The sequence below is a fragment of the Dermacentor silvarum genome, chromosome 4, assembly GCF_013339745.2.
Source record: "Dermacentor silvarum isolate Dsil-2018 chromosome 4, BIME_Dsil_1.4, whole genome shotgun sequence".
In the NCBI taxonomy this organism is placed as follows: Eukaryota; Metazoa; Arthropoda; class Arachnida; order Ixodida; family Ixodidae; genus Dermacentor; species Dermacentor silvarum.
The window spans coordinates 17,582,749-17,609,502 of record NC_051157.2 but is presented as its reverse complement, the minus strand read 5'-3'; the positions used below and the strand labels follow the sequence as shown (position 1 = coordinate 17,609,502).

The 26,754-nt window shown below is 42.1% G+C and overlaps 1 protein-coding gene across 4 annotated transcripts in view; it reads right to left on the bottom strand.

Moving 5' to 3' along the window:
• Positions 1 to 879: 879 nt before the first annotated feature.
• LOC119449545 (adenylate cyclase type 9) overlaps positions 880 to 26,754 on the bottom strand; it is a 122,961-nt gene continuing 97,086 nt past the window's right edge. For 3 of the 4 annotated variants that reach the window (XM_037712734.2, XM_037712733.2, XM_037712735.2), the window contains exons 4-7: positions 26,500 to 26,657; positions 25,070 to 25,195; positions 19,534 to 19,614; positions 880 to 8,998 (exon numbers count right to left, since the gene is read on the bottom strand). In XM_037712734.2, coding sequence (XP_037568662.1) covers positions 7,106 to 8,998; positions 19,534 to 19,614; positions 25,070 to 25,195; positions 26,500 to 26,657 — 2,258 coding nt within the window. In that variant the 3' untranslated portion in view covers positions 880 to 7,105. The remainder of the gene's footprint in view (positions 8,999 to 19,533; positions 19,615 to 25,069; positions 25,196 to 26,499; positions 26,658 to 26,754) is intronic. The other variant, XM_049665293.1, reaches the window with a different exon arrangement.

Below are 26,754 nucleotides of genomic sequence, written 5' to 3'. Positions count from 1 at the left end.
ATCGGTTAACTCGCGCATCAGCTGATCGCCGGGACATCCGTGTTTATGTTCAAGCAACAGCCAGCAAGTTCGCCAATCCCGTTATTGCAGCTTTAGCTAGAGCGCAAAGAACAGCTATTGCTTACAAGATACTTACCAGGGCCTGGCATTATTGAGGTGCAACTAGTTTACCGTTTCTGGCTGTATAAAATCAAAGCTACCGACCTGCCGTACACGGCTGCATACGTAAGTTCTTGTACCGTTGTCACACAGTGCACTTTCGATTGTGATTTGCTCATTTGCGCAAACTCCAAAAGGGAGCCAATTGCGGTCGAGAAATTCTATCCCGATCGAACTCAATCGCAATCGGTATTACACGCAGAAGGCAAGCACGGTGCATGAACTTGCTTGCTTGCACCCGCTACGGGGGATTAGCCAAGAGGCCGGCGGTTAAGCGGGTGGGGCGGCATGAGAAAACTTGAGGGAACAGTTGAAATTGGAAATTGTATCGACTTAAACGATGCGTCAGCGTTTTCAACAACCACTTTAACTACGTCCAATGTAAACGAAACGCGCAGGTTAACGCAGTAGCCGAAGCTGGCCTAGAAGTGGTTGACTTGCCGCTAATTGGGCAGTTTGACGATTGATTTTCGAACTTTGGAAATTTGTAAAAATGCATGAAATTGGTAAGATACTTACCAGTGCACTTGTGCTCAATAAGAACTCGATCTTTTTATGCCAAACGCGTCCTTTACATTTCTGTGACACCAATGTTACAGCACATATTCAACGAAATGTTCTGATATTTCCAACAAATGGCATTCAGTTGACTATCACTTTAGGTTTCATCGCACAGCTTTTTTCTCACCTTGACGTCCAGAATATCTGTAGTAGTCCACGAATGATTCAGAACACTTTATGTACAAATTGAATAAATAATTTATTTGGGAATCTCCTATACAGACAGAAAAACATAAAACTGTACATAGAAAACAAGCATATCTTTTTTTTTTTTTTCATAATATTCAATATATATACACCTAAATTTGTTTTAGAATGCAGTGACCAGTGAATGTTTAAACTCTCAAACCTAAAACATAACAATAATATCAACATACTTTTTTACATTAACAAATCAACATAACTTCTGAAAAAGAAACCTTTGATCATCAGCAAGGACATATGAGTAAAAAATGGATCCAACACACTAGCACTCAATCTCATCCAGAAGCAACAAATCACTTCCTGCCCCCTTTAAAACATTTCAGGTGTAGCGCAAAGATCACATTTAACAAATATGTGTGTAGATGATCCCAACACTGAAGGTAATGATATGCAAATAGTAGTATTAAGTTGGTGGTGGTCAGTAGTAGGAGACAAATGGACAGAACACGCACGGTTCACCACACATGTAATGGCCAGCCACATTCACAAGAACAGTCCAGAAATTCACCATGACTAGAAAAGTCCCCACCGTTTTTTTCTATTTTTCTGTCTGTATTCCTCTGGTTAGGTTGTATACAAGAACAGATATAAGAAACAAATAGCCTGGCATCACTCACAATGGCCGCAGTAATACTGTGCTTTGGTGTGTGCAAAGTGACATTCAAGTGCTCATTCCACATAAGTTTCTTGCAGGCAACGGATATCATTGGCACCTTTAGAATACTGGGCTTTCTCTGCATGTGATGGCCATGTGGGTTTGGGTGGATCACAAAAAGATCTCAAAGGCGCCCATTTCTCTCGCATGGAGACGGAATCGCGTTTACCGAGTACCATACTGTTATAGCATTTAGCACAGAGCATACAAAATCGAAGTAGGCAACACACACATCACCAGGAGAGGCGCTTTCTCCGAAGGAATTGGTATAAAAAGCGCATGCAGTGCTATAGACACTTGTGACTGAGTTTTTGTGTGAACATTAACAAGGCAGAGCAAAGGAGACACTTGGTACCAGGGTTGCTTCCTGATTGCCAAAGGGATGCCCATTTGTCCTGCAAACAGGCGTGTTTCAGCCTTCAGGCGTAACTGTGCATCGGGACTGTTGGAATGCAACCCCAGAGCATGAGGCAGAACATGCGTGTAAAAATCGTGCAAAAAGATCCTCCAAGGGCCTGAAATGTGCGACAGACACATTCCATACTGGCACTTCCACATGTGACACAGCGCCTGCCTGTAGATGATATTGTCATCAACAATAGACTGCTCATCCAGCATTATGTGAAAGTCAACAACACGTGACTAGATGCTTTGCTTGAGAAGACAGTCACTCTTCCCTAGCATGAGGTGCAAACACTTTGGATTGAACTGTGTGTTCACTACCCTAGGCACAACATCAACATTTTTCTTTTTTTCTTCTTTTTTTTTTAGAAAAGTACAAAGCCTAGACATCTAGTACCAGTAAAAAGTTGTGTAAATTCAGGATAGGTAGCATGGCTCGTGTTTTGACTTCAGCTGTAAACTCGTACAGCAGCAGCTGAAAAAACAGTGGATCCAGTAACATGCAAGTCTGTGCCTTAGCAAAACATAACCTCCTGGCACAAGCACACCACGCTTGAATGCTTAAGCTCCTGGGATGCAGCTTCACACACTACAAACACTGTTCTGCACAATTTCCAGACTTCAGAGTTCTGTCTTAAGATTCATCTAAAACAATTAATTATCATACAATGCAAGAAGAGTTCTCAGACAAAAAAAAAAAAAAAAAAAAAAGATTACACCATACAGTTTGTCACAAAACCAGGTGCTCTCTTCCAGTACAAAGCAGCAGAAAATTGTGTTAGCCTACTGCATTAGTAGTCTTCTGCAACACACAATGCAGAATTTTAGTCAGTGTGCATGTGCTTTGACATTACTGTAATAGTGGAATGCCATGAAGGAAAACCCAGCATCACTCATAGTTGAATCTGGCAATGCTTTGTTCAAACAAAATGTGCTGCAACATTCTTCAGTTGTGTGGCACTTTTCGGTCGAGAAAGATCTAGCACTAAAAAGCTTATGCCACCATGACAACTTTAATATTAGTTGCTGAGAAAACAGAGCCACAGAAAGCATCACCAGAATCACTGCCAGGGCTGCTTTTTGTGCTTCCGTGATGGTATTTCACCAGCACATCAGTGTCAAAAAGTACACGTTAGCTAAAGCTCTCTGCTAATGTACCGTCAAACTTACATCCAAATTTATGCCTAAAGATACTGGCATAAGAAATGAGAAACTAAATCTAACAAACACGTGTTCGATGCTTCATTCACTAATGCAGCAGAGACACAAAAATTACACCTCTTATCTTTTGTTCTTGGCATATTATAATGCCGCTGCTAACCATGGAACACAGTGCATAATTTCACTACGTGCATGACATCCTTTTATCGTGTTTTTTTCTTCTCTGGTACTGAAAGCCAGACACCCCCTAAATTGTCACAGATGCTCATCAGCATTTGCAAGAAGCCCTAGGTTTATTTCACCACTCTGAAGAAAGATCAATTTCACTAGGTACATACTGAATGTTGCATAGTTCAGGACCATAAGTTTAGCTGTGAACACTCTCAACTGCTAGCTCGCTCACAGTAAAATTTCACACAGAAGCAGCATTTGGCAGTGGGTTTTGTATAATGGAATACTTGGATGCAGTGCTAGCAAGTATCATTCAGAATGAACCAGAAGTACAGTCAAGACCACCTAAAACGGTCCATTGCAGGACAACCTTGAGTAGTATGAGCAGTAATTCATCAATTAACAAATCTTGCAAAGGCCTATGGAGTGATAACAGCCAAATCGCCATGTCAGTTTGGTTAGAACAAGCAGAAGGAACTCAGCCAAAGCATAAAATGAGACGTATGTGAAAGCATTTTGCTAGCAAACACATGCAGAATTTGGCAGAAGATAATTTGTTAAGGCTAGCCACAACCTTTGTAACAGCATCAAACTTCAAGGTAACCAATCATGATGAACAATGCATCAATACCAAGCGCTTCCCTTTTTTAAAAAACCGAGTGGCTGTTTGCGCACATTTAACGCTTTCTTTAGTTCTTACTTTTCACTGGCTCTCGAGCAGCCTCAGATAGTACCTTCTTTTTTTTTTGCCCCTTCATGGTTCCTGATGTCAGTAGCAGTCCATGACATTGTCAGAATTGGCACCAGATTGCATCTTATTTCACATCAGAATTATGATGTTTGAAGTTGCCGCAACATTAAAGATCTACAAGCTAAGTGTATACTTTGCAAATCATATTTGCACAGTGAGGTTAAAAGTTGGAGATGCATCATTATGGGGCCACACTAGAATACATGTAGTGAACATGTAGATTGCTTGATTATCTTGAAGAATCACTTGGACAGCACTACTGAAGCAGACCTTATTTAGCGATTTCTGGCAGTAAGGGTCACATTCATTATTTTCGCTAATGAAGCCTTCACCAAGCATATTTCTTGCACTCCAAAAATCCCTTTACAGGTTATTTTGACAAGTCCAATTATAACAACCTTCTACAGAAAACAGCTTTAGTGCCACAAAGCAGTTCACTAGTGTAAGTAGGCTCGACTGTATGTGTCGCCTGCTGCATTGCCAGACCAAAAATGCTGATTTTCTCAGGGAAACGAACAGCAGTGCCATGTGTAGGGCAAACCACTCCACACTTTTGAATGAAGATGCTGCCATCCATCAGAATTTATTCAGGCCTTCGCACTCCTATTGACGAACGATGCCACCATTCCCTCAAATTTGTAAATCTCTTTTTAGTCCAGCGCTACTATAGACAACACTCACTTCAGGATCACTCTCGGTGAAACGGGCAGTATTGCTTCAAAATTTGGTATCAAACAAAATCCTCTGTTAAATGCTGCCCTTCTGTTAAATTTCAGCACAAATGAGACAGTGGATTAGCTTGACAACGCCATTTCTACCTGTCTTCTTGAACAATGCAACATTCAATGCTTTCCCCTCCTTTCTAAGCTGTGGTGTCTGCACGTTTTACGTCCCATGCTCGTCCCATCAGCTCATGGTGTTGCCAACTGCACTGGGTTCTACAGCTAAAAAAACAAAAATCACATTATAAATAAACTAATTTACAATATTAACTACCTGGTTCTTGTAACAGATCCTGCATTTTCATTCAGTCAGTAAATGCTAACACGGTATTCCGAGAAACAAAACACAATCAAAGTTGGGATGAATCCACTCTAATATCCATTTATGCGGGATTCTGTGTATAAGGACGTAAAAGGACTATGCCATCCAAAATTTTAGCAGTCTTTTCTTTTTGCTACAACATGTATAATAACCACAGTACATCTTTCTCAAGCCAAAATGGCCAAAACAACCAGTCTTATATAATAAAACTATACGGTACATTAAGCACGTTTCCTGGTCCCTCAAAGCCCATTTCATTAAAGTGCCTTCCATGGCACTGAATGTGCTCTTTCTCATTCATCAGCACAAAACGAGGAAAGTGCTGATGATAACAAAATGCAGATAGTATATAAGCGGAGAAATCGTGATCTGAAAAAGATTTTTTATTTAGCCCTTTATGTGCCTTGCTCGAATATAATCATATGGCCGCTGATGGAGACCCTTGGCCGTACCAGAGATAATTTGTGACTGTGAAATCTTCGTAGACTGGTTCCACCATCCACTTAAAAGCTAGATAACCTAAAAGTTTATGGTAGGTACTGTTTTTATACAACAGATGGCTCGGCAAAGCTTATCGACTGTCACTGTTGCTTGCATCTCTCGATTTTCAACATGGCGGACCGGCACAAGATATCAGCATTTTTTAACTATCTGGAAAACCAAGAACTTATTATTTATTAATTCTGATTCAGAGGACTTTGATGCTGATTACGATATGTTTTCAAGGGACAGTGACAGCAACGAATAGGCCATATTGCTTGATAAGCACTAATTATCATAATTAAATCATTAGTAGCATGTGCTAATTTTTCATTTGAATTTTCAGATGAAAAAAAATTTTTAAATGCTACACAACATATCACCAATTAATAACATTTCAATTTAAAGCCCATTAATGTGTTACTTAGACAGAAATTAAATTTGTTGCACTTTGAAAAAACACCCGGCACCCCAAGGATTAAACAGCTGCATGTCCTGAAAAAAGCGAGAAGGACCGGATTCCGAACCACATGATAGGCACGAAGAACCAACCAAGGTTTATCGTCGAGACTGTGCCCACAAGAAATTCGTGATTACGATTCATCTCGGTTGGCAGGCAGCCCCCATCACGTGCTTTGTATCAGTATTCGCCTATGTCGACATTGCTGCTATATGTATGGCAAACTAGATGAACAAGAAGAGAATCCTGTTAAGCAAATGCACAATTGTTCGCAGCTACTACAACAGACGGGAAGGAATAAGCAGGCTCCCCAAAAATGACGACAAAGTGAGAACTTATGAGCCATGCAGCAAAGCCTGCAAACCAACGAATGCAAATGACACAGTATTAAAAACAAGAGTATAAACTGTAAACATTATTGACAACAACCAAAAAATAAATCACAATTACCTAAACATGCATCTCGGTGAATCTCCCATATAGCTGCCAACGAACATGGTATAAAAGCTTACAGAAACACACAAAGAAAGGACTCCTACACAAGAACACTACTGTCCAAAGCATTTCTAGATTTTCTGTACTGCAACTTGTCCACTTGTCTTTTCACTTTAACAGAATGCAGTCTTGTGAACACATAATCGTCTTGGCTTTGACAGTTGACCTTTCTAAGGTGGAAATCAAGGATGACAATATTGTGTAAAACACCAAGCACTACTATCCTCAGTGAGATTCAGCACACCATTCTATCTTTGTCTGTTAGCTGAAGTACTTAGTAGATTAAACATATATTCTCCATCATTCACACATACATGTAGTACACTATGACAAGCAACACACTTCAAACACACTGCGGTGTGCACACACACACATGCATTCAAAGCACTGCCATTTCATGAAACTTGGCATTTTGATCAAGTTATGCTGGGTCACCACTAATGTGGATTGTTGACCGCAGTATGGCAGCTTGCATATTGTCAAAACGTCAGTCACCAGTATCCGCCTTGCTTAAGTGACAAGATCATTTGGGGCCAACGCTTACATTAGGCCCCGCACACCATTATGCTGGTAATCCCTCTTCACTTTTTGCTTCCTTTTCAACTTCATCACCTTTTGCTTGTTCATCAGGAGGAGCGGCTTTCTCTTTTTCATCTGCTGTAGAAGTTGTAGTAAGGCTCGGTCGCTGCGTCGATGGAAGAATCCTGTACAAGACTTTGTCTTTCTTCCTCACAAGAAGGTATACATTCATGTTGTTCTTCCCCTTTATGTATATTGAACCTCGTGACTCAAACACATACAGCTCCTGCAGTACCTGAAGGCAGTGTTCAGGAATCTGTATACGCCCAGGAACTCCGTGGGAATCCATACGACTGGCAGTGTTAACAGCGTCTCCCCAGATGTCATAGTAGAGCTTGGTCGTGCCAATGACGCCTGCTGTGACATCACCGTAGCAGTAGCCAATGCGAATTACGAAGTTAAACTCGAGAAGATTCTGGTTGAAGTTCTCAATCACTTGTTGCATGGCTATTGCAAAGTCCATCAGTTCAAAAAGGTGGGTGAAAGGATGCGGATTCTCACGTCGCAGCTTGGGGTTCAGTCCAGAAGCTGCCATAAACGTGCTCCCAATGGTCTTGATCTTTGTGACATTGCGAAAGAGCGGCTTTGAAAGCAGCTCATCAAAGTCCCCCACAAGCTCGTTCAGGACACGTAGATATTCCTTGCCTCCTTCATATGACTCATCATACATCTCATGAAAGTTGACAATACTCGCAAAAATTATTCCTGCATCACGATGGTTCTCAGAGTACTTGGACGTGTTCTTTAGTTGCTCGGCAACATGGCGAGGAATTATGTTATGCAAGAGCCAGTCAGCTTGATTCTTCATAGACTGAATGCGCTGCTCGTCACGGGCTGCCATGGCACTGCCATGAAAGCTCAACCGGTAACTTATTTCAAACTCACGATTTAGCAGCCAGACGAGGATTGTATTGAGCACAACGTGCAGCACTATCTCATAAATGGCTGACTGGTTGCAGCTGTATGAATCACGATGGAAACTGACGCCTGGCAACTCTACTCCCAGATCAGAAATGATTTCAAGGTGTGTGACGTTACGAGTAGGAGTCCGCAAAGGGCATGGGCACGCTGGCAAGCCAATGAGGACAGCTAGAACTACCCCTGCACATGTGGCCAGCAGAGAGCGCAACCAGAAGTTGAGCTGGGTGAAGTTGCAGAAGTGCAGAAGAGAGACAAAGACAACGTAGCAGAAGGCATTGGTACGTTCTGGGGTCGAAAGCACGCCAGCACAAGTGAAATTTGAGAAGATGGCGCCAATGGGAAAGCTGACCAGGACAAGTCCAACCACATGCCAAGGGTACCACTCAGTACAGTAGCGGTAGATTTGCGCCAAACAGTCCGCTACCCAGTGGCCTCGAGTGGCTAATATTTCGCGGATGCAAAGCATGAAAATGCAGAGATGCACACTAGTTGCAAAGAGGCAAAACAACAGCCACGACACAGGTGTATCAAACAGCACAAAGCAAGCAAACATGATGATCAAATAAAAACCCAGTGCCACAAATATGTCAAAATAGGTGGTGAATGAGGCAGAGGCCATAGTGGGTGCAAGATCGCGGTGGTGGAGCCGATGCCGGTAGTTGCGCTCCATCTGTGAGTCATTGAAGAAGAGGGTCACAGGGTTCACAGGTGGCCGTATGAAGTAGTCCATGGTACAAGAGTCCTGCTGTATACAGCGTATCATCTGCAGGTCTGACTGTTTGCGGAGGTGGCGCAACCGTGACAGGCTTTCATTGAGCATCAGTGCAGGGTCCACGAATATGCTGTAGCCACGCAGGCTAGAGCCACTGGACCGTCCCGTGTCTGCCACGGAGGTGTAGCTTGAGCAGTAACCACTGGCCCGCTGTGCATACAGCGGCGTTGGAGTGTCCAGGAGCTGCAAATACACAACGAAAGAAAAATTTTTTAAAAGAGAAATGGACGAAATCCACTGCGAAACACAAAATTTGTGCAAAATACAAGCAGATATGTACCAGTGCTCTAGACAGGAGAAATCCATTTCTACAAGTCTTTCTGAACCAATGATGAACAATGATATGAGCACATGATTTCTGAGAACAAACAGTTGTGTTATGAAGTTGTACGCAATAGCCTTATTAGCCACATGTTGTGTGGCATTGTGGCGAGCTGTGAAACCAAAAGGTGAAAAAGCATAATTCCTTCTTTTGCTTGCAACCCCATGATGGAAGTTTTTTCATCTTCATCTTAATCGTGGCACACCCATCAACAAGAACAGTTTCATTTAAATTTGATATGGATGCACTCTATCTATCGCAGCATTGGAAGTTGAAGTAAATGGTGAGTTATGACAAGTAGCTTGATCACTCAATCATACTGTTACATTCTTCTCCGCTTGTGAGCAGTACAAGCACACATACAAGAAAGCATTAAAGAAAGGGTGCAGGCAACAAAAGTGCCCTTCTCTCCTTTTGTTTTCACATGTTGCTGTAGCACTGTGCAACGTGCAGCCGATGAGGCTATTTGTCATGCGTTAAATGTGTTCCCTTTCGTAAAGATGATGATAGTACAAGATTTAAGAAAACATGCTTTGTCAACACACACATGTACTAGTCTTTGTCAAAAGTATGAACATATTCTTGCATACCGCTACTAAAGCCTAAGCACAGTGCAAGTTATGGTCATGCTTGGAAGTCACATATAAACCAACAGTAGGTAGTATGTACAGTTAAACCTGCTTATAACGAACCTCCATATAATGAAGTCCTGGATATAACGAAGTTTTTCTATTCCCCGCCGTTACGCCATAGAAGCACATGTATTTGAGACCTATACGTAACGAAGTGGCAGCGGGAGACCCCCTCGACATAACGAATTTTCCCCACCGACAACCTAGAGATTTCGCCCCAAATTGACATTTTTGTGCGAGCAGCAACTGGAAGCACCTTCTCCGCCGCGACGGAATGCGAAGTAGCAGCGTCGCGCTTGGCGCGCTTGAATTCACGGCGACTGCGAGGCAAGAGTGAGCGCACATGTGCGTGCGTATGAGCTTGCGCGAGGCGGGCCTGCATCCCTCGACCCGGCAATCTTGCCACGGCGGGCGTGACCTTTCCCCCTCCTTTCATTCAAACTTGATCCCGCCGCTTGCTGCAACTGGCCTAACCCGCCAAGCCGGCACTCTCCTTTTCCGGTTGATGTTGCCGAAGAAAAAAAAAGGATTTTTTTTCAACGCGCTGGCAGCACCACTCTTTGGTTATTGCGCAAGTCTCTGAGCTTCACTTCACTAACCTGACACTAGGTGACACTATACGACGCTACGATGCCATCGTGTCGCTCGCTCTTCGTTTCCGACGCCTCGCGCTTAAGCGAAACGACACGCGTCCACGCATTTCGTACCTGGTGTGATATTCCAAGGATGAGTGCTTCGACGAAAACAGAAAACGGGTGCGCGTTACAATCAAGAGCGCATTTGAATCGAGTAAATACGGTAAGCGTTTCTTTTTCGAATTTTCATACCGAACCTGCATATAACGAAATCCTCTTTATAACAAAGTTTTTCGGGAATTTGTCAATTTTGTTGTATCCAGGTTTAACTGTACTTATAAATTTTGTAACTAAAGTACACTGGTAGGCTATTAAAATGCCACTCAACACAAATGGGTAATCATAAGTTAAGAACACAAGAAAATGTGTGCTGTGCTTAAACTTTATAGGCTACAATTGACAGCAAATGAAATGAAACATAACATAAGCACATGGCCTCCAGTATGCGCTGCGTAATAACAGAGTGCACGGTCAAACATTTCATGCATGGACAGTTAGAATGCAACAGTGCATGCCTTGCTTGTTTTAGGCTGCACTCTGAAGCGCTTCACTATTGCTCACAGCAGTGCAATAGCAGTGCAAAGTCGGATATCACCTTCTGCTCAAAGTGCTGCTCTTTCACTTGTGACACAAGTGAAAGCAAGTGAAAGAGGCAGCTCGCTTTCACTATAGCAATTGCCATTGCAGGCACCCATTATCAGATGAATTGTCTGCACAGCTTTGGACTACAAAGCTTTGGCAATGTATGAACAAATTGGAAGAAAAAAAAAAAGAAAGAGCGCAGCTTGTTAGCTCACAATTACGCACACACTGAGTTTGATTGGCATGGGTCATCATTGTTATGTTGTTGTTACCATGTTATAATCATGTGCACTCACTCGGAGAACCCTCATGAACAGTCGTATATGTACTCACTCTCACAGCCAACGCTTTCTCGCAGTTGCCTGTGAAACACATGTCACTTGACCCCAATATTCATTAGCTCCTTCATTAGCCTCTTCATTAGCTCTCTTTGGCAACAGCCCATTTACTGAAGATATGTTATTGGGCCCTTGGCCAGATTATATACTGTATCAACAAAGCAGGTCATTCATGCACTTCTTGTACCTTTGAGCAAGAAGTGTTCAGATTCGTGACATGTGAACGGGCACTCCAGACATACATTTGTACATACAGCTTTCGCATCCAACTGCCGGCCTGTCCTTATTGTCATCCCTCATGTCTTTCTTCTTCCCTTTCCCTCTGAGCAAAATAGCGGACTAGAGGGCTTTTTACGTCAAGCTGACCTTTCTGCATTTTCCTCAAATTTCTCTCTCTCTCTCTCCCTATTTGCCACTGTCACGTAGGGTGGCTATGGCATTCTACTGCTAAGCGTGAGGTTGCGGATTCGATTTCCAGCCGTGGCAGCTGCCCTTTAATTGGGGTGAAGTGCAAAAACGCTTGTGTACTTAATCTAAGTCCACATTCAAGGACCCCAGATGAGAGTGCCCCTCATAGTCCCAAGCGTTGCTTTCGGACATTAAATCAAACTAATCATCTCTCTCCCTCTCCCAGCCCCTCAAAAGTGCACTCTATCCTTAAACAAAGACACCTACGTGCTCCTGACATCTACTCCAATATAGTAAAGTGTATCAGAGGAATGGCTTGCAGGAACTGTTGATAGCATATGTCCCTACCATACACTAAAAGCATGGGCTGTTATGCATCATCCACAGGGTATCTTGTATGCCTCTGGCATTGGAGTTAAATATAAAGTTTGTAACGCACAGGGTAACCATCGGTTAGACAGGCATCCCGAGTATAGACTGGAGGTTAGGAGGGTGTCCACAGTTTAAGCCTAAGCTACCAGATTATTATCACACAATTTTTATGAAGCAGTACCACGCAGGCCTTAGAAGTGATAAATTTATAAGCACCATTTCAAGACTAAAACATAGGATATTTACTTATAATACTCCTCTTGTTCAAGCATGGGATAGTGTATTCATCGCCTGCAGTGTTAGACACCATGCATTGTAATTATGTTTCTACTGGATGTGTACTTACAATATGTCTGAGGATATTGTTTGGTTTATTATGCGCAATGTCCGATTTTGTTTGCCTTAAATGTATCTTTGCATTGCTGTATTTGCCTGTCCCTGTCATTTGTACTGAGTCATGGTCCTAGTCAAGCCCGTGTGGCGGCTTTTTGACCCCGGCCCTCAGCATCCCGAATGTTGGAATAAAGTTTGATTTGATTTGATTTGAAGAAGGTGCGCTCAATATGTCAGCCAGCAGGCTGATCCACAGAGAAACCCAATGTTCACAGGTCACAAAGGGAATATGACAAGCAAATAATAAATTGTTCGCATGAGCATGCCAGATGATTTTTAACAGCAAAGCTGTTTAAGCCAGCCGTAATTTGTGGTTTGTGGTTCGTATCGCGAAACTATCAAGAAATAAAAGAAAATAAACTTTCTTGCCGAGGCTGGATTCGAACCCGCGTACCCACAGTCCCAAGAAAGCGTCGTAACCACTAGGCTATACAGCCACGCTTGCAGAACAAGTATTTATGTGAACCATATGACTGCGTTCGAGCGTCGTCTTCTTCGTCCACAGCTGGCGCGTTCGCAGGCTCGTGCTTTGCGAAGTGAAGAAGAGGTTTTGTGCACTACGATTGGGAGAGAGATAAAGAAAATGAGAGCGAGAGAGAGACGCATTCACGGAGCCGGTCTGCTGGAACGCGTTGTCGGCACTGGAATGCGGTGAAACGCGGTGTCGGCGTTGCAAGCTATGCTATGCAACGCGCAGTGACGGCCGTAAGTCCAAGATGCGCAAAAGGAAATTGTCATCACCATGAGTAATAAGATGAAAAGTTTGCGCGCACTTCCGGAAAATGCTGGGCTACAATCGCCCAGCTACGCTGTTTCAAGCGTTGCGCGGCCGGGTGCAAGGTTAAGCTTTCTTTTTTTTTTTTTTTGAAAGGTGATGAAGTTGGCAAGAGAAAGAGGCACAGGCAAAGGCAGTATTCAAACATTCCAAGGACCACAGGCTTAGTCACAGGGCAGCTGCTGCCAGGCCTTTGCTGCATTCCCTCTTCAACATCCACATTTCAATTGACTCATGCCAGTTCAGGGTTCATGCACTACCTACACACGTGCACTAGGGGCTTTCAGGTTATCTCATAATACCGCTTGTGACACACACCAACCAAACACAGTGTGCAGTGAATGACATCTGTGGAATCTGCTCTTTTGGTTTAATTTACTTCATTCCAGTACAAACCGATGCACAAAGTGCAAAGGACGCACGCACATCTGATCGACACAGTATCTGACCAACAACCAACTGCCAGGTGCACTTACTGCATGCTATGAACATGCAGTGGTGGTGGATCATAGTGTGAAATGATCACTTTCAGCATGCACCAAATGGCTAGGCCAGCAAATGTCGCAAAATTAAGCACCTTTCCTGCCAGCACAATTTTCATGTCACATAGTTGATGATGTGTAAAATATAAGTGCCAGCTACACATGACTCCTCCAAATAAACCAATAGCTACTTTACACTCATATTTAGTACATCAGTAGAATCTTGCAGTGTATTCACATTTGGGTTCATTATGCGCACCATTCAGTACAGAAGTTAAGCACAAAGACATGGTAGTATTAAGCTGAATGCACTGCAAAATGCCACCCATGTGCAACATACCACACGTATTTAGAGCCAGTTATAACCCTCAAAAAAAGACCTATACACTCCAACTCTTTCAAGTTACACTGCTCATACACTACCACTCTTTCAATACCTGAACGTCATGCCGTTCAACACTTTCCTGAATTACAAAACTGCATTAATGGTCCATACGGGAATCAACACTAACTATGCAGAGCATTCAATTATTTAGTATGCCGGATATGAAAGCAGTAACAAAATAAAAGGCAACTACCTCATTCAACGAAGGTGAAACAGCTACAGTAAAAGGATAATTACAAATAATGTAGTCGCTGTCTGGCATAGCCTTCTTGTAGAAATTAAACATTGCAATAACTTCCATTTAGCCTTAAAATGATACTTCTAGGCTAATATTTAACCAACTCATGCTTGAACATCTGAAAGTTACAAAAAAAACTCAATTTTTGAGACGATAACTAAACGATGTGTGTTCAAAAAGAAACCGAACTTTTGAAATAGCGCGCCAACCAGCAGAGGGAGCGTGCTGTGGCTATTGAGCGCATGAAGCAGCAGGTTTAGACAACAAACTCTCTGACGTTTTGCTCTGACCGTTAGTTGGCGAGTTACAGCCGCTGAAGTGAGCACATGAACAAGCTGTTCTTCGGATTGGTGCCAAAGTGACAGTGAAGGAATTGGAAGAACAGCGTGTGTGTGTGTGTGTGAAGTTCTGCTACAAACTTGGGAAAACTTTCACAGAGACATTTCAGTTGCTTGACCAAGCATATGGGGAGGACTGTATGAGTCGCACGCAGTGCTAGGATTAGTTCAAGCGTTTTGAAGACGGAAGAATGTCGGTCGGTGACGATCCCAAGCCTGGACGACCTTCCACATCCACAGATGATGACCACGTCCAGAGAGTTCGAACTGTGATTCGTGGAAATCATCGTTTGACTGTTCGAGAAGTCGCTGACGAAGTGGGTATCAGCGTAGGATCATGTCATGAAATTTTGAGTGACAAACTTGGGATGCGTCGTGTCAGTGCAAAATTCGTGCCGTGTTTGTTGACTGACAAACAGAATCAGACCCATGTTGAAATCAGCCAGGAACTGCTGGCCGCTGCCAATGACGATGAAAACTTTCTTAAGAACATCATAACAGGCGATGAGACATGGGTTTATGGCTATGATGTTGAAATGAAAGTGCAGTCATCGCAGTGGGTGACCAAAGGTACTCCTCGTCCAAAAAAAGCACGCATGAGTCAATCAAAAATGAAGGTGATGTTGGTTGTGTTTTTTGACTGCAAAGGCATTGTCCATCAGGAATTTGTGCCACATGGCCAGACGGTGAACAAAGAAGTTTACCAGGGAATCCTAGCACGTTGTTGAACGAACAACGTGCTGAGAGATTCTGTGCGCAGTAAGAGGCCTGAATTGTGGGAAAATCAGGCTTGGATGTTGCATAATGGCAATGCCGCGGCTCACGCGTCGCTCCTTGTCCACAGCTACTTAGTGAAACACCACACTCCTGTTGTGCCCCACCCACCATAATCTCCGGACCTAGCCCCAGCAGACTTTTTTCTATTCCCCAAGCTGAAAACCACCTTGAAAGGACGTCGTTTCCACACCGTAGAGGAGATCCAGGACAATGCCAGAAGATACCTGCTGGTCATTCAAGAAAGCGCATTCCAGGAGGCTTTCCAAAAATGGAAGAGAAGATGGGAAGAGTGCATTGCCAGTAGAGGGGACTACTTTGAAGGGGACAGCACTTAAAATGTTGTACCATAAGCAGTAAAGGTGTTATAGCAAAAGTTCGGTTTCTTTTTGAACACACCTCGTATTTCGTAATGAACAGAAACTATATTATAAACCTTATGTCGTCGTTAAGTTCAATTGTTAACTACACTGAAACCTCATTTATTGTCAGTTTCACTTGCTAGCTATATTGGCTTTGTGTGCAGTGCATCATATAGTTTATATCAGTGGCGCACCGACGGGGGGGTGAGGGGGTTGTAAGGGGGGGTTGTAACCCCCCCTGAGGCCGAGTCAACCCCCCATTTTGTCCCCTTGTCCCTTGTCCCTTTGTCTTTCCTTGCGCCTTTGAGTACTGCAACTACAATGCAAGACGTGCAATCGTCTGCACACTCACAAACTTGCGCAAAAAGCTCATTTTTTTGACAATTTCCCGTGAAGAAATTGAAATTAGTGCTATTTAGATGGTATTGGCAAACTGCCAACACCCCCCCTGGCAGAGATCCTGGGTGCGCTACTGGTTTATAAGAGTGTGTTACTTGGATTTCTGTTATTTTCATATTGACCGATTGTTTTGGTGTGTAATATGCTCATATCTTTATTTATAATTGAATGGATCCGAACTAGCATAGAGCTAGGGAACTCAGACACTTTGATACAATACAGTATATGTAATTCGAGCGCAAGCTAGCCAGCAACTTGGACAGAAGAGTCATGTATACCCAGAACCCATATTTATACAACAGTAGGCAGCTTCTATGAAGAATTTCAAAAAGTGGACAGCAGAAATGTGGACAATTTCCCTTTATCGCACCAGATGTAGAACACTCGAAAGTAAATGTGCCAGTGAAAGTGATCACAATACAGCTCCAGTGTTGCCTTACTGCTGCAGTGTAGTGTCTGTCCATGCCCCAGTAGAGGCAAGACACGCATCCTCACTTTTCACTTATTCATTAACACATAAAGATGATAAACATGTGTGTGAAATACATAATGAAGCTCATGTGCTTGCATGATCATGTTTCATTCATCACCAAGAGTATGAACCGAACAAGTGGTAAGAAGTGGTGCAATCATGGGAGGGGCACACATCATTCCTAGCTTCACCAATCACCAGTGAGCTTGGAATACAGCACAATAAAATTATCGAAGTGGAAAGCTTATTCCTTCAATTACTTTTCATCGCATGTTATGACTGCGCAGTTCAATAGATCCATCCCAAGCTTCTGGTTATGTGCCCAACACAAGTGCATTGGGTTAGTGCACGAGCACTGTTGAGCAAAAGTGCATGACAAACGTAACACCAGAGTTTGAAGCTGCCTCTGTTACTGTATTTGTACAAATATAATGTGGCCCAAAAAATAATGCCGGGGCCTATTTTATAAATTTTTTAAAGAATACAAATAGGCATGGTTAAGATAATGCAACCTGACACTGTGTGCAGCCACCACAACCAGAGGAATAAAAAATAAAAAATTACCTACACTAGTGCATTTGCAAAGGGTAGTTATGAATCATTCAATTATGTTATTTATCATATGTACTCATTTTTTCATCACTGCCTAGCTATGAGTAGTGTCACTTAAGAAAAGTTTAAGAAGAGAGCCAGGCCCATTGCCAATCTTGCCCAGTTACTGCTGTTGCACAGCATCGCACCAGTTATCATTCTAGCTACGCAGGGAAGTTCACATGCAGAATACTGTGCAAGGCCTAGAGTTGGCTTTCCTACATAAATAAGGTGCTTTGCATGGAGTCTCCACAACTTAGCAATTTTCAAAACTTACTTGAGAGGTAAACCTGAGTAAATCTGGCATTAGTGTTTACTGCACATTTCTTCAGTGGTCTATCAATCAGCATAGGAATGATGGGAATTAAAAGCATAATTTTCGCCCAGCAGATGGCTAAGCATGCAAGTAACTACAGCTGCGCTAATTACCTCTTCGACGACGAGAATGCCAAATGTAATTCCTAACATTCTATGTTATAGTTTCCATACAAAATTTATCACTACAAATGTTCTACATATATTGTGAACCACTGCACAGTTGGAAATTCTTCCTCATAGGCTCTGATCGTCTGCTCAATAAACCAATGCTCACTACTCATGGCAGCACCACCACACCTGTATGAAATCACTGCTTGATGGAAAGAAAACATGGAATCAAAATGCACGTAAAATTATGCACAACTTCGCAACAAAAGCACAATGTTACCAAGCTACAAGAAAATCAGAGAAGTCTGCCAGAGGAAAAAAGAACTCGTAGAGTCAGAGAACTGAATCTGTAACAGCAAGCAAAGACAACAGCTGCCAATCTGAAGCCTGTGCATCCCATCATTCCTATGGTGGTTGAACTGCAGTGTTAGCTTTCCCTCAAGTATGCTTGTTTCAAATTACAACTGGACAGAATGGCTGGCTGGTACGTGAGAGCCCTCACAGAAAAGATAAAGGGTGGCAAGGAATGTTCAAGTGTTGGTTACAAAAAAAAAAATTTTGTTGTATTTGTTAAAATACGGTAACTTACATTAATGAATTGGCATATGGACACCACAGTATAGCGCACTGCCCACATCAATTTTTTTTTCCCCTGAATGAGATAATCAATGCATTTCAACTGCATGCAATCAGTGTGGTAGAACCGTAAGTTATGTACATGTCACATGCAGGTTGCATATGCCCATGCAGTTGGCATAAGCAGTTTTGAGAACCATGAGAAATGCACAGTGAAAAATGCAAAGGCCAGAATTGGATTGCAGAATCAAATGTATGCATGCAAAGTTATGGCAACAATATCGACATCCTTAAGTGCATCGAACTCTGACAGAAATGAAAGGTTCACACAAGAGCTTTGCAAGGATCGGCAGCACATTTTAACACCAGAATCAAAGGTGCTGTGCAAAAGTGCACACTGCTCTTTATGTGCAAAAATCATGCAAAAAGGGCATGCACTCTCTCGACAAAGGGCAACTGTGTTGTACTGGCTCGCAAAGTACAAGAACTGCACACTGGATCAGTTACAGTGATGTAAACTCTAAGTTCTTAGAAAATGTGATGTAAACTCTGCATATTAGTCAAATTTAAGGAAAGATTATATGCATATTTTCTGTTCTGAACTGCACCATATCATGTTCATGCTACTTGCTGAACTTGTTATGTTCACCCCAACTGCTATAAACACACGCATCTATGCCATCTATGCAAACCTATGCCAAATTGGATAAGAGGCAGAGCTGTGCATCGAGCTGTTTTTGCCTTTTGCTTTGCCCTCCACTCGATTTCACAGGTTGTTAATACATAGCAGTTCACAGAAAACTTGTAATTACAGGCAGCTACAACACAAAACTGTTGTGCAACTGCTGAAACTGCCGCTAACTCCACCCACAATGGCGTCTTTTCCAAGCAGCTGCTTTAAAATGTGAAGTTTTTTTTTATGCCAGGCTTCATATTTAAAGTGACATGGTTGTGTCTTTGTCTGCTGCAGGTGTCCTGGTGATATTTTTTGCAGGCAGGTTTATGTAGATGGCATTCAACAGGCACATATACCAAAGGCCTACAAGCATCACGAAGCTCAGATGCATTTATTTCTGCAAGCTCTTCTTATTCGCTGTCCCTCAGGAGTCGCCAGTTCCCCTTTATGCAAGAACATCGCATGCCCTCGTGTGCTGTGCTTTGTGCAAATAAAGAAAAAATATATATGCACAAGAATGTTGACATGGCACAAGGGTATACCTTTACGATGTTCACCTGCCACATGCTGACAAACACAGGAACATTGTTATTAAAGCGTAGCGCCTTAGCTTGCCGCGGCATCTGTACGAGCAAAAACAGCAAAAGGTTAAGCGGGCAGACATGCTGCACACTGGTAAAACAGCATGAAGTGCTGGCACAACAATACACATGCCCGCCAAATTGCATCCATCAAGGCACTTTCCCATTTCAACCATGCACTGCAGAACGCAGGTTCTGGTGTCACCAGAAATGTCATGCAATCAGAGACAATTCTTTAACATAAATACAATAACAACACCAATAGCAATACCATATAAAATCCCCTAACACACGCAGCTCTTGCTCCTTTTCTAGCTTTTGCATAAGAAGCAAGGGTGCGGCTACTTTATGACGAATCACTTATGTATGTATATATATCTTCAGCCTCAAGTTTCTTCGCAAAAGTTAACACGCTTGTCCCTACGAAATAAGCACCACCATGTGCGCGCTGTATAGGCTCACATGAACCTGGAGCTGGCAGCATCGGCAAGCCACAAAATTGCACCAACACATAAATATGGCTATGGCTCAACAATTTTTCTGCCTTCACATTACAATGGTTCGTCTTGCCTCGTAATAATTATGGATGTAGCTTATACATGGGTAAAATTTCACTTTCTCTTATTTTTGAGGAGGCTTATGTCTGCAGTGGGCAGGGTGGTATGGGGGTTACAATTTGTTGCCTTAAGTTGGTAGAGCCGCTATTTAAAAAGCTCTTTAACTAGCAAGGTAAGAATTAGTATGCAAATAGATTATTCATTACTTTCACTCTCTTCATAATTTTTTTTTTCAAGTGAATGCCAAGCATACTTAGAAAAAGCTTGAAAAGAAAATACAAAACATTGAATAATGCTACCAATCTGCCAATTAAAACTGGAATAAGTTGAAATATCACTGTGTTCAGTGCATCAAGCAACAGACAGAGGTGTGTCGATGCACCAAGAGCTCATGCACTGTGAGAAAGAATCCTCAAGCACTTTTCATAACATATTTTCTCTCTAGATGTATAAAACGGTAAGGAAACAGAAGGCCTAATATTCTTATTGGATTAAAGTCATTCTGCACCTCCTGCAAGAAGTGCAGTCCACATAAGTGTAATCTCCATGTTTACGAGAAGTTTAATACAGCTCTTAAATGTTTAGATACTTGGAGGACATAATTATGGGGTCTACAATAGTGTTAGGACATTAAATGGTTTCAACAAGTGCAGCTATTACACTGCCTATACAGTAATAATTATGCAAACAGTGCCCACCATTACCATGCTGTAGTGGGTGTGAAGCTGTCTCCATTAGGTGTAATTACTATTACAATTGCGTGTTCTTCAGAGCCACAAGCTTTTGCATGAACAGATTGAGATTGAAATTATTAATCAATGGAGAAACAGTGCAATCCAAGACAAAACAGCGATCTAATATTTGTGCAAATCTGCACAGAAAGCAAACCTCTTCTCGTCCAATTAAAGAACTATCACTAATTCAAAGTGTGCACACACATAAGGCCATTTATATCTCTATGAAATTGTTTGCCATTCAGCAGTCATTAGATATTCCAGTATAACTGACTATATATGTCTAATATGCTTACCACTTACCACTGTTGCTGAAGAGAAAAGTATACAATCATTGCATTCTACTGGTGCTAACATGTGGGGCAGAAAATTGGAGGTTAACAAAGAAGCTCGAGAACACGTTAAGAACCACAAAAAGAGCGATGGAATGAAAAATGTTAGGCCTAACGTTAAGAGACAGGGAGAGAGCGGTGTGGATCAGAGAACAAACGGAGATAGCCGATATTCTAGTTGACATTAAGCGGAAAAAGTGGAGCTGAGCAGGCCATGTAATGCGTAGGATGGATAACCGGTGGACCATTAGAGTTACAGAATGGGTGCCAAGGGAAGCGCAGTCGAGGACGTCAGAAATCTAGGTGGGGTGATGAAATTAGGAAATTTGTAGGCGCAAGTTGGTATCAGCTAGTGCAAGACAGGTGTAACTGGAGCTCGCTGGGAGAGACCTTCGTCCTGCAGTGGACATAAAAAATTGGCTGATGGTGATGATGATGATGTCTGAAAAACTCGTTCTTGGGCAAGCTTGTGCTTGTCTGTCTGGGGAATCATAGCATAAAGCGTGAGGCAAGAAAAGTCAAGCTATGAGAGTGGTCCAGATAAAAGGGAAACAACTAGTATTAATAACATAAAGGTACTTTTTCAGCCCCATTACAGATGCGGCTAAATATATTTGTCTATTCATAGGTTTTCTTTCTCCTCAAGGCTACATTTACAGCATCTGCTTTATCAAAAATGTGTTTCATCCTTTTGCTACCATTACCTGCGCCAGCTGTCTAGACAGGAGGATGAAGTACAAGTGCAGCAATATAATGCTAATAAAAAGTTAAAGTTTTTATAACTGCAGAGGTGTATTAATGATAAATACTGCACATGTGATAGCAAAAGAAGAGGTATTTAAAGAATACAGTCGTGTTAAATATTAACTGCAACACGGTGCCCATAGTCTAAGCGGCTCCAAGATGGCACAGTGATGCCGACATACAAAAAAATTGGAGAATGAAACACTTTTCCAATTACCGGCATTTATTAGCCATAAGAACAATGATTGAAGAGGTGCTCGAGGTGCCTCTGCAGGCTAATAATTATGGTGAGCCCACTTCCTAGGAGCCACAATAACCAGCTGTGTTCCCGCATGATGCAGTTGATAATGCCTTAAATAATTTGGTGCATTTTTTCAACATCAGGGCACTGAAGGAATTGTGAGCAAACTAGGTGAAATGTTGGTTTTAGTGACAGTGTATAGACTTACACAGCGTTGGCTTGTGACAATTACTCCAATAGTTTCAGTAAGAGTGCATAAAACAATGCACTGTATCATGCAAATCAAGAAATGACTCCTCCTATGTCTGCCCTGTGGCTTTTTTTTTTTTTTGTCGGTATGGTGGTGCCCCAGTAATAGATTTTAAGTATGTGGATCACTTCCGTTAAAATGAAAAAATTTTCGCAGTCCCTTCGAGTTCAACTAAATGGGGTCTGATGTATGTGCTTAAATTCCTTCTGTCATATAGCACAAATAACAATCCACTTTTCTGAAAAATAATATAAAGAAACGCAAAGTTACCAAAAGCACAAAATGACCAATGTTAGAATGCAAGCATTCCCATGCCAGCAAACATGTTGCGATTTGAAGGGAAGGCACTGGCCCAGATAAAATATTGAATTCATATAAGTAAGAATGTGCAATGTTAAAAACCTACTTTTCAAGATGAGTCATATTAAACATGAACTCTATTGTCAATATATGACTACATCCACAGGTATAGAGACGGCACGATAGAAATAAAAGTTGTGAAGAATGTAAGTGCAGAACGTAAACTGTGTAACTTTTTAGGATCGTAAAAATGCACAGTGCTGACAAGACCTGTAAATGTGCCTTGCTAGAATGGGTAGGTGTTCGTAAACCATTGTAAGCTTGCTTGTTAATATCACAGCCTGCTGTGTGGAATGCGAAATAGCTTGCACAGGTGCTAGCTTGCACATGCTTGACCACATTCCCTGTGCTCTTGTTACCACAGTTTCCTACAAGAATTACCAGAGGAAACTCCGGTGTAGCAATCGTTCAGCTGTCATGGAAATGAAAGTGATTATTATTATTAAATTTTATTGGTGCAAGGGCATCTAAAGCCAAAGAGCGCCATCCGTGGAAATGATGGCTAGAACATGGATTTGTCTAGTCTTCGTGCGTGTGGTTTCAAAAATTCTTGTGCCAATATTTAATACACTTTATCTTTTGAAAATTTCAAAACTGATATAGTTTTCTAAAGAAAGCAAGACAATTAGCCTCTGCTCACATTCGTAATCATTGCGAATTGTTGCATCTACAATGCAATATGTCGTTGAAAATGATCAATCTGCAAAATCACAAAGCCATATGAACCCTGAAGAGTGAAGCTTAGGCCGTGCACGGCCAATAATTCCCATGCTGACTGATCCCACAGACACCGGCACCAGAGTTCACTCTAGTAATTTTTGTAGGAAACCCTATGCTTGTTATACATTCCACACCATCACCATCGTCGTGAAACTCAAATGCCAGATTCATACACTCCAACTGTGGTGCACACGCCTTAATCTCATTCTTGCTGACTTTGTGACCCTATTAAAGTAAGCCATGTGCATTGCCCACACTTAATACTTGCTCTGCAGAACACTGTGTATCTAAAGAGAAAGATCAACAAATTAAGAACCTACAGTGAACAAAAAGATGTGATATTTTGCACCTTGGGTCCTCTCAGCTAAACTGGTCAGAAAATTGGCACTGTGTTATGCCAGACCACTAGCCTCGGGCAATAGCCTCTTGAACACTCACTGCCACGCTATGCTATTCGCACCACATAGCCCACCCGTCATGCACACATCTTGTGGACTCCAATATCATATAATAAGGCCACCGTATACATTAACCAGCATGTGAAAATATGTGCGCACTGGTGAGAGAAATTTGAACAATAACTGAAGAGGTTAGCCAAGAGTAAGGCTCGGCATGATGCTACAAGTTTAATATATTAATGAGATCAAAGGAGAGGAGAAAAAAAAACGTGGACACATCCACTTGCACACAAACTCAGAAACACGGGCAACAATGCACTGCCTCATATGAAATCAACAAAGTGGAAAACGGAGATTATGAGAAAGAAAATTATAGAAGAATAAAATTGGGCTGGAGCACATACGGCAGGCATTACCAAATCCTGACTGGGAGATTACCACTGTCGTTGAAAAGACAAGTGTGTAATCATTGCATTTTACTAGTGCTAACATATGGGGCAGAAACTTAGAGGTTAACAAAGAAGCTCGAGAACACGTTAAGGACCACAAAAAGAGTGATGGAACGAAAAATGTTAGGCCTAACGTTAAGAGACAGGGAGAGAGCGGTGTGGATCGGAGAACAAACGGGGATAGCCGATATTCTAGTTGACATTAAGCGGAAAGAGTGGAGCTGGGCAGGCCATGTAATGCGTAGGATGGATAACCGGTGGACCATTAGAGTTACAGAATGGATAACAAGAGAAGGGAAGCGCAGTCGAAGACGGCAGAAAACTAGGTGGAGTGATGAAGTTAGGAAATTTGCAGGCGCAAGTTGGAATCAGCTAGCGCAAGACAGGGATAATTGGAGATCGCAGGGAGAGGCCTTCGTCTGCAGTGTACATAAATATAGGCTGACGATGATATAATTAAAAAGTTAACCAACTCTGCCCCTTTGGCGGCAGCAGTGCACACCCTGTTTGACATAATTGAAGGAAACAACAGCAACTAATAGCTTAGAAATGTAAGTAATTTTTCACAGGAAACATTAATATCATCATTTTGTTCACCACTGTGCATCTCTACACAGAACCGTGAAGCACAAGGAGCAAAAAAAAAAAAAAAAGAAAATACTAATAATGAGCAATATCTATTCAGTGTTTTAGAGTAAAAGGTCACACTGACTGTGTCCTGAATGCTGCTCTGCCTGCTCCGAATGCCTGAATCTTTGCGGCTGCTGTTCAATGTTGAGAGGCTGCTGTGGCGGTGCACAGGGGGTAGCATGGGAGCAACTTCTTCTTCCTCAATGTCCTGAAAAAGAGTTAAAGATAGTTACATAAACACATAGGTCCTCCAGTCTGCTTGGACTATATAGCAGCAATTATTCCCTCCAGAAACCACCTAATATAGCTTTTATTTCAAGAACTGCACTTCCTGAATGTTGAGCGAGAGTTATTTTAGTCTACTTGTCATCTTTATAGTCAAGCACGGAGAAACAACACGCACTAGGGCAAACTGCACTATTGTAACTTCCGAGCAAAAAAACATTTCAGCTCCTCAGTGAAAATCTGTACCCAGTAAATTGCCTTCCGAAAGTTCAAACCGTTTAAACACCTTCGCATGTCAGGCAGTCGTAATTGCAAATTTTTCGCATAAGTCCTCGCTTAGTATTGAAGCGACTCCTTTCTAATTCACAATAATATTTTACAACCTCTTGGATTAAAATACAATGTTGGCTTATTACACTCATGGAGTACAGTACATTTCATGTGAAAAGCACAGTAATAACCTTGCAGAAAGCTACAAGAGCATGCACTACAATGGTTATAGGGACACTGTTATCTGTTAGTAATCAACCTCTTTCTGACATATGAGTGAAAATGAAGTGTTTTGAAAGAACACTGCGACCATCTAAACCGACTTTGTGTTTCTAGTTAGTGTTCCATTGATCTAGTAGTGTTTGCTTTGTCACCTTTATTGAGTCTTGCAAGAGGGATGATGGATGAATGTAGCCTATAAATCCTCTGTGACAAAAACAACGTGAATTTTCATACACATAATACGTATACAACTGCTTCTTGTTGGAGGAAATACACAAGCACATGACAAGCAATACGCAGAGTAACCGAAGTGGCCGCCTTGCAAATTAGCCCACAGGTGGAAATGCGGGTCTCTAGTGTCCTGTCTAGCTACATATCCAGATCACACTTTCACCAAGATGAAGCAAACATTAGCTCTCACATACTGCACATCAAGCTGCATTTGTTCCAGTGTTCCTAGCAGTCAAAGCTGCACAATATGCAAGAAACTCATCTGCCCTCTATGCCTCCGCGCTCAAGAACAGTTTACAAGAGAGGCCAATTTGAAAGACATTCATCTTCTTTGTGATTTCATGGAATTTAGTAAACATAATTGACTGGTGTCTCTATACAAGTTCTCTTACAGTTGGACAGTGGCGTATTTGCCACGGAATTCTTAAGCTGTCACCGACCATGGTCGGCAGCATTTTAAGAAAGGGTAGTGCATTATTACTTGACTGTACTAAACATCCACTAAGAAGGTCTTTCGGGTACCTATAAATAATGACAGAAGGAAAACAAGGAATGTGCTCTTACCCCAGGTTGGTGGGCTGGGCAGCTGACTTTTCGAGTGTCAATGGTCTTTGCTGTTTCTATAAAACCAATGGTGTGAGGCCAGGAATGTCGTGATGCCATCTGTTGTGCCTTGTCGAATGCTGTTGGCTTGCGGCCTCTGATGAAGTAGGTCTTGCGATCTAAGAATACAAAGTTAGAATGAGTTAGAACCGACAGAAGACCCCACACATGCTTAAAAGACAACATGCACTTGTGCACATGTAAGTGTCAGGGAAA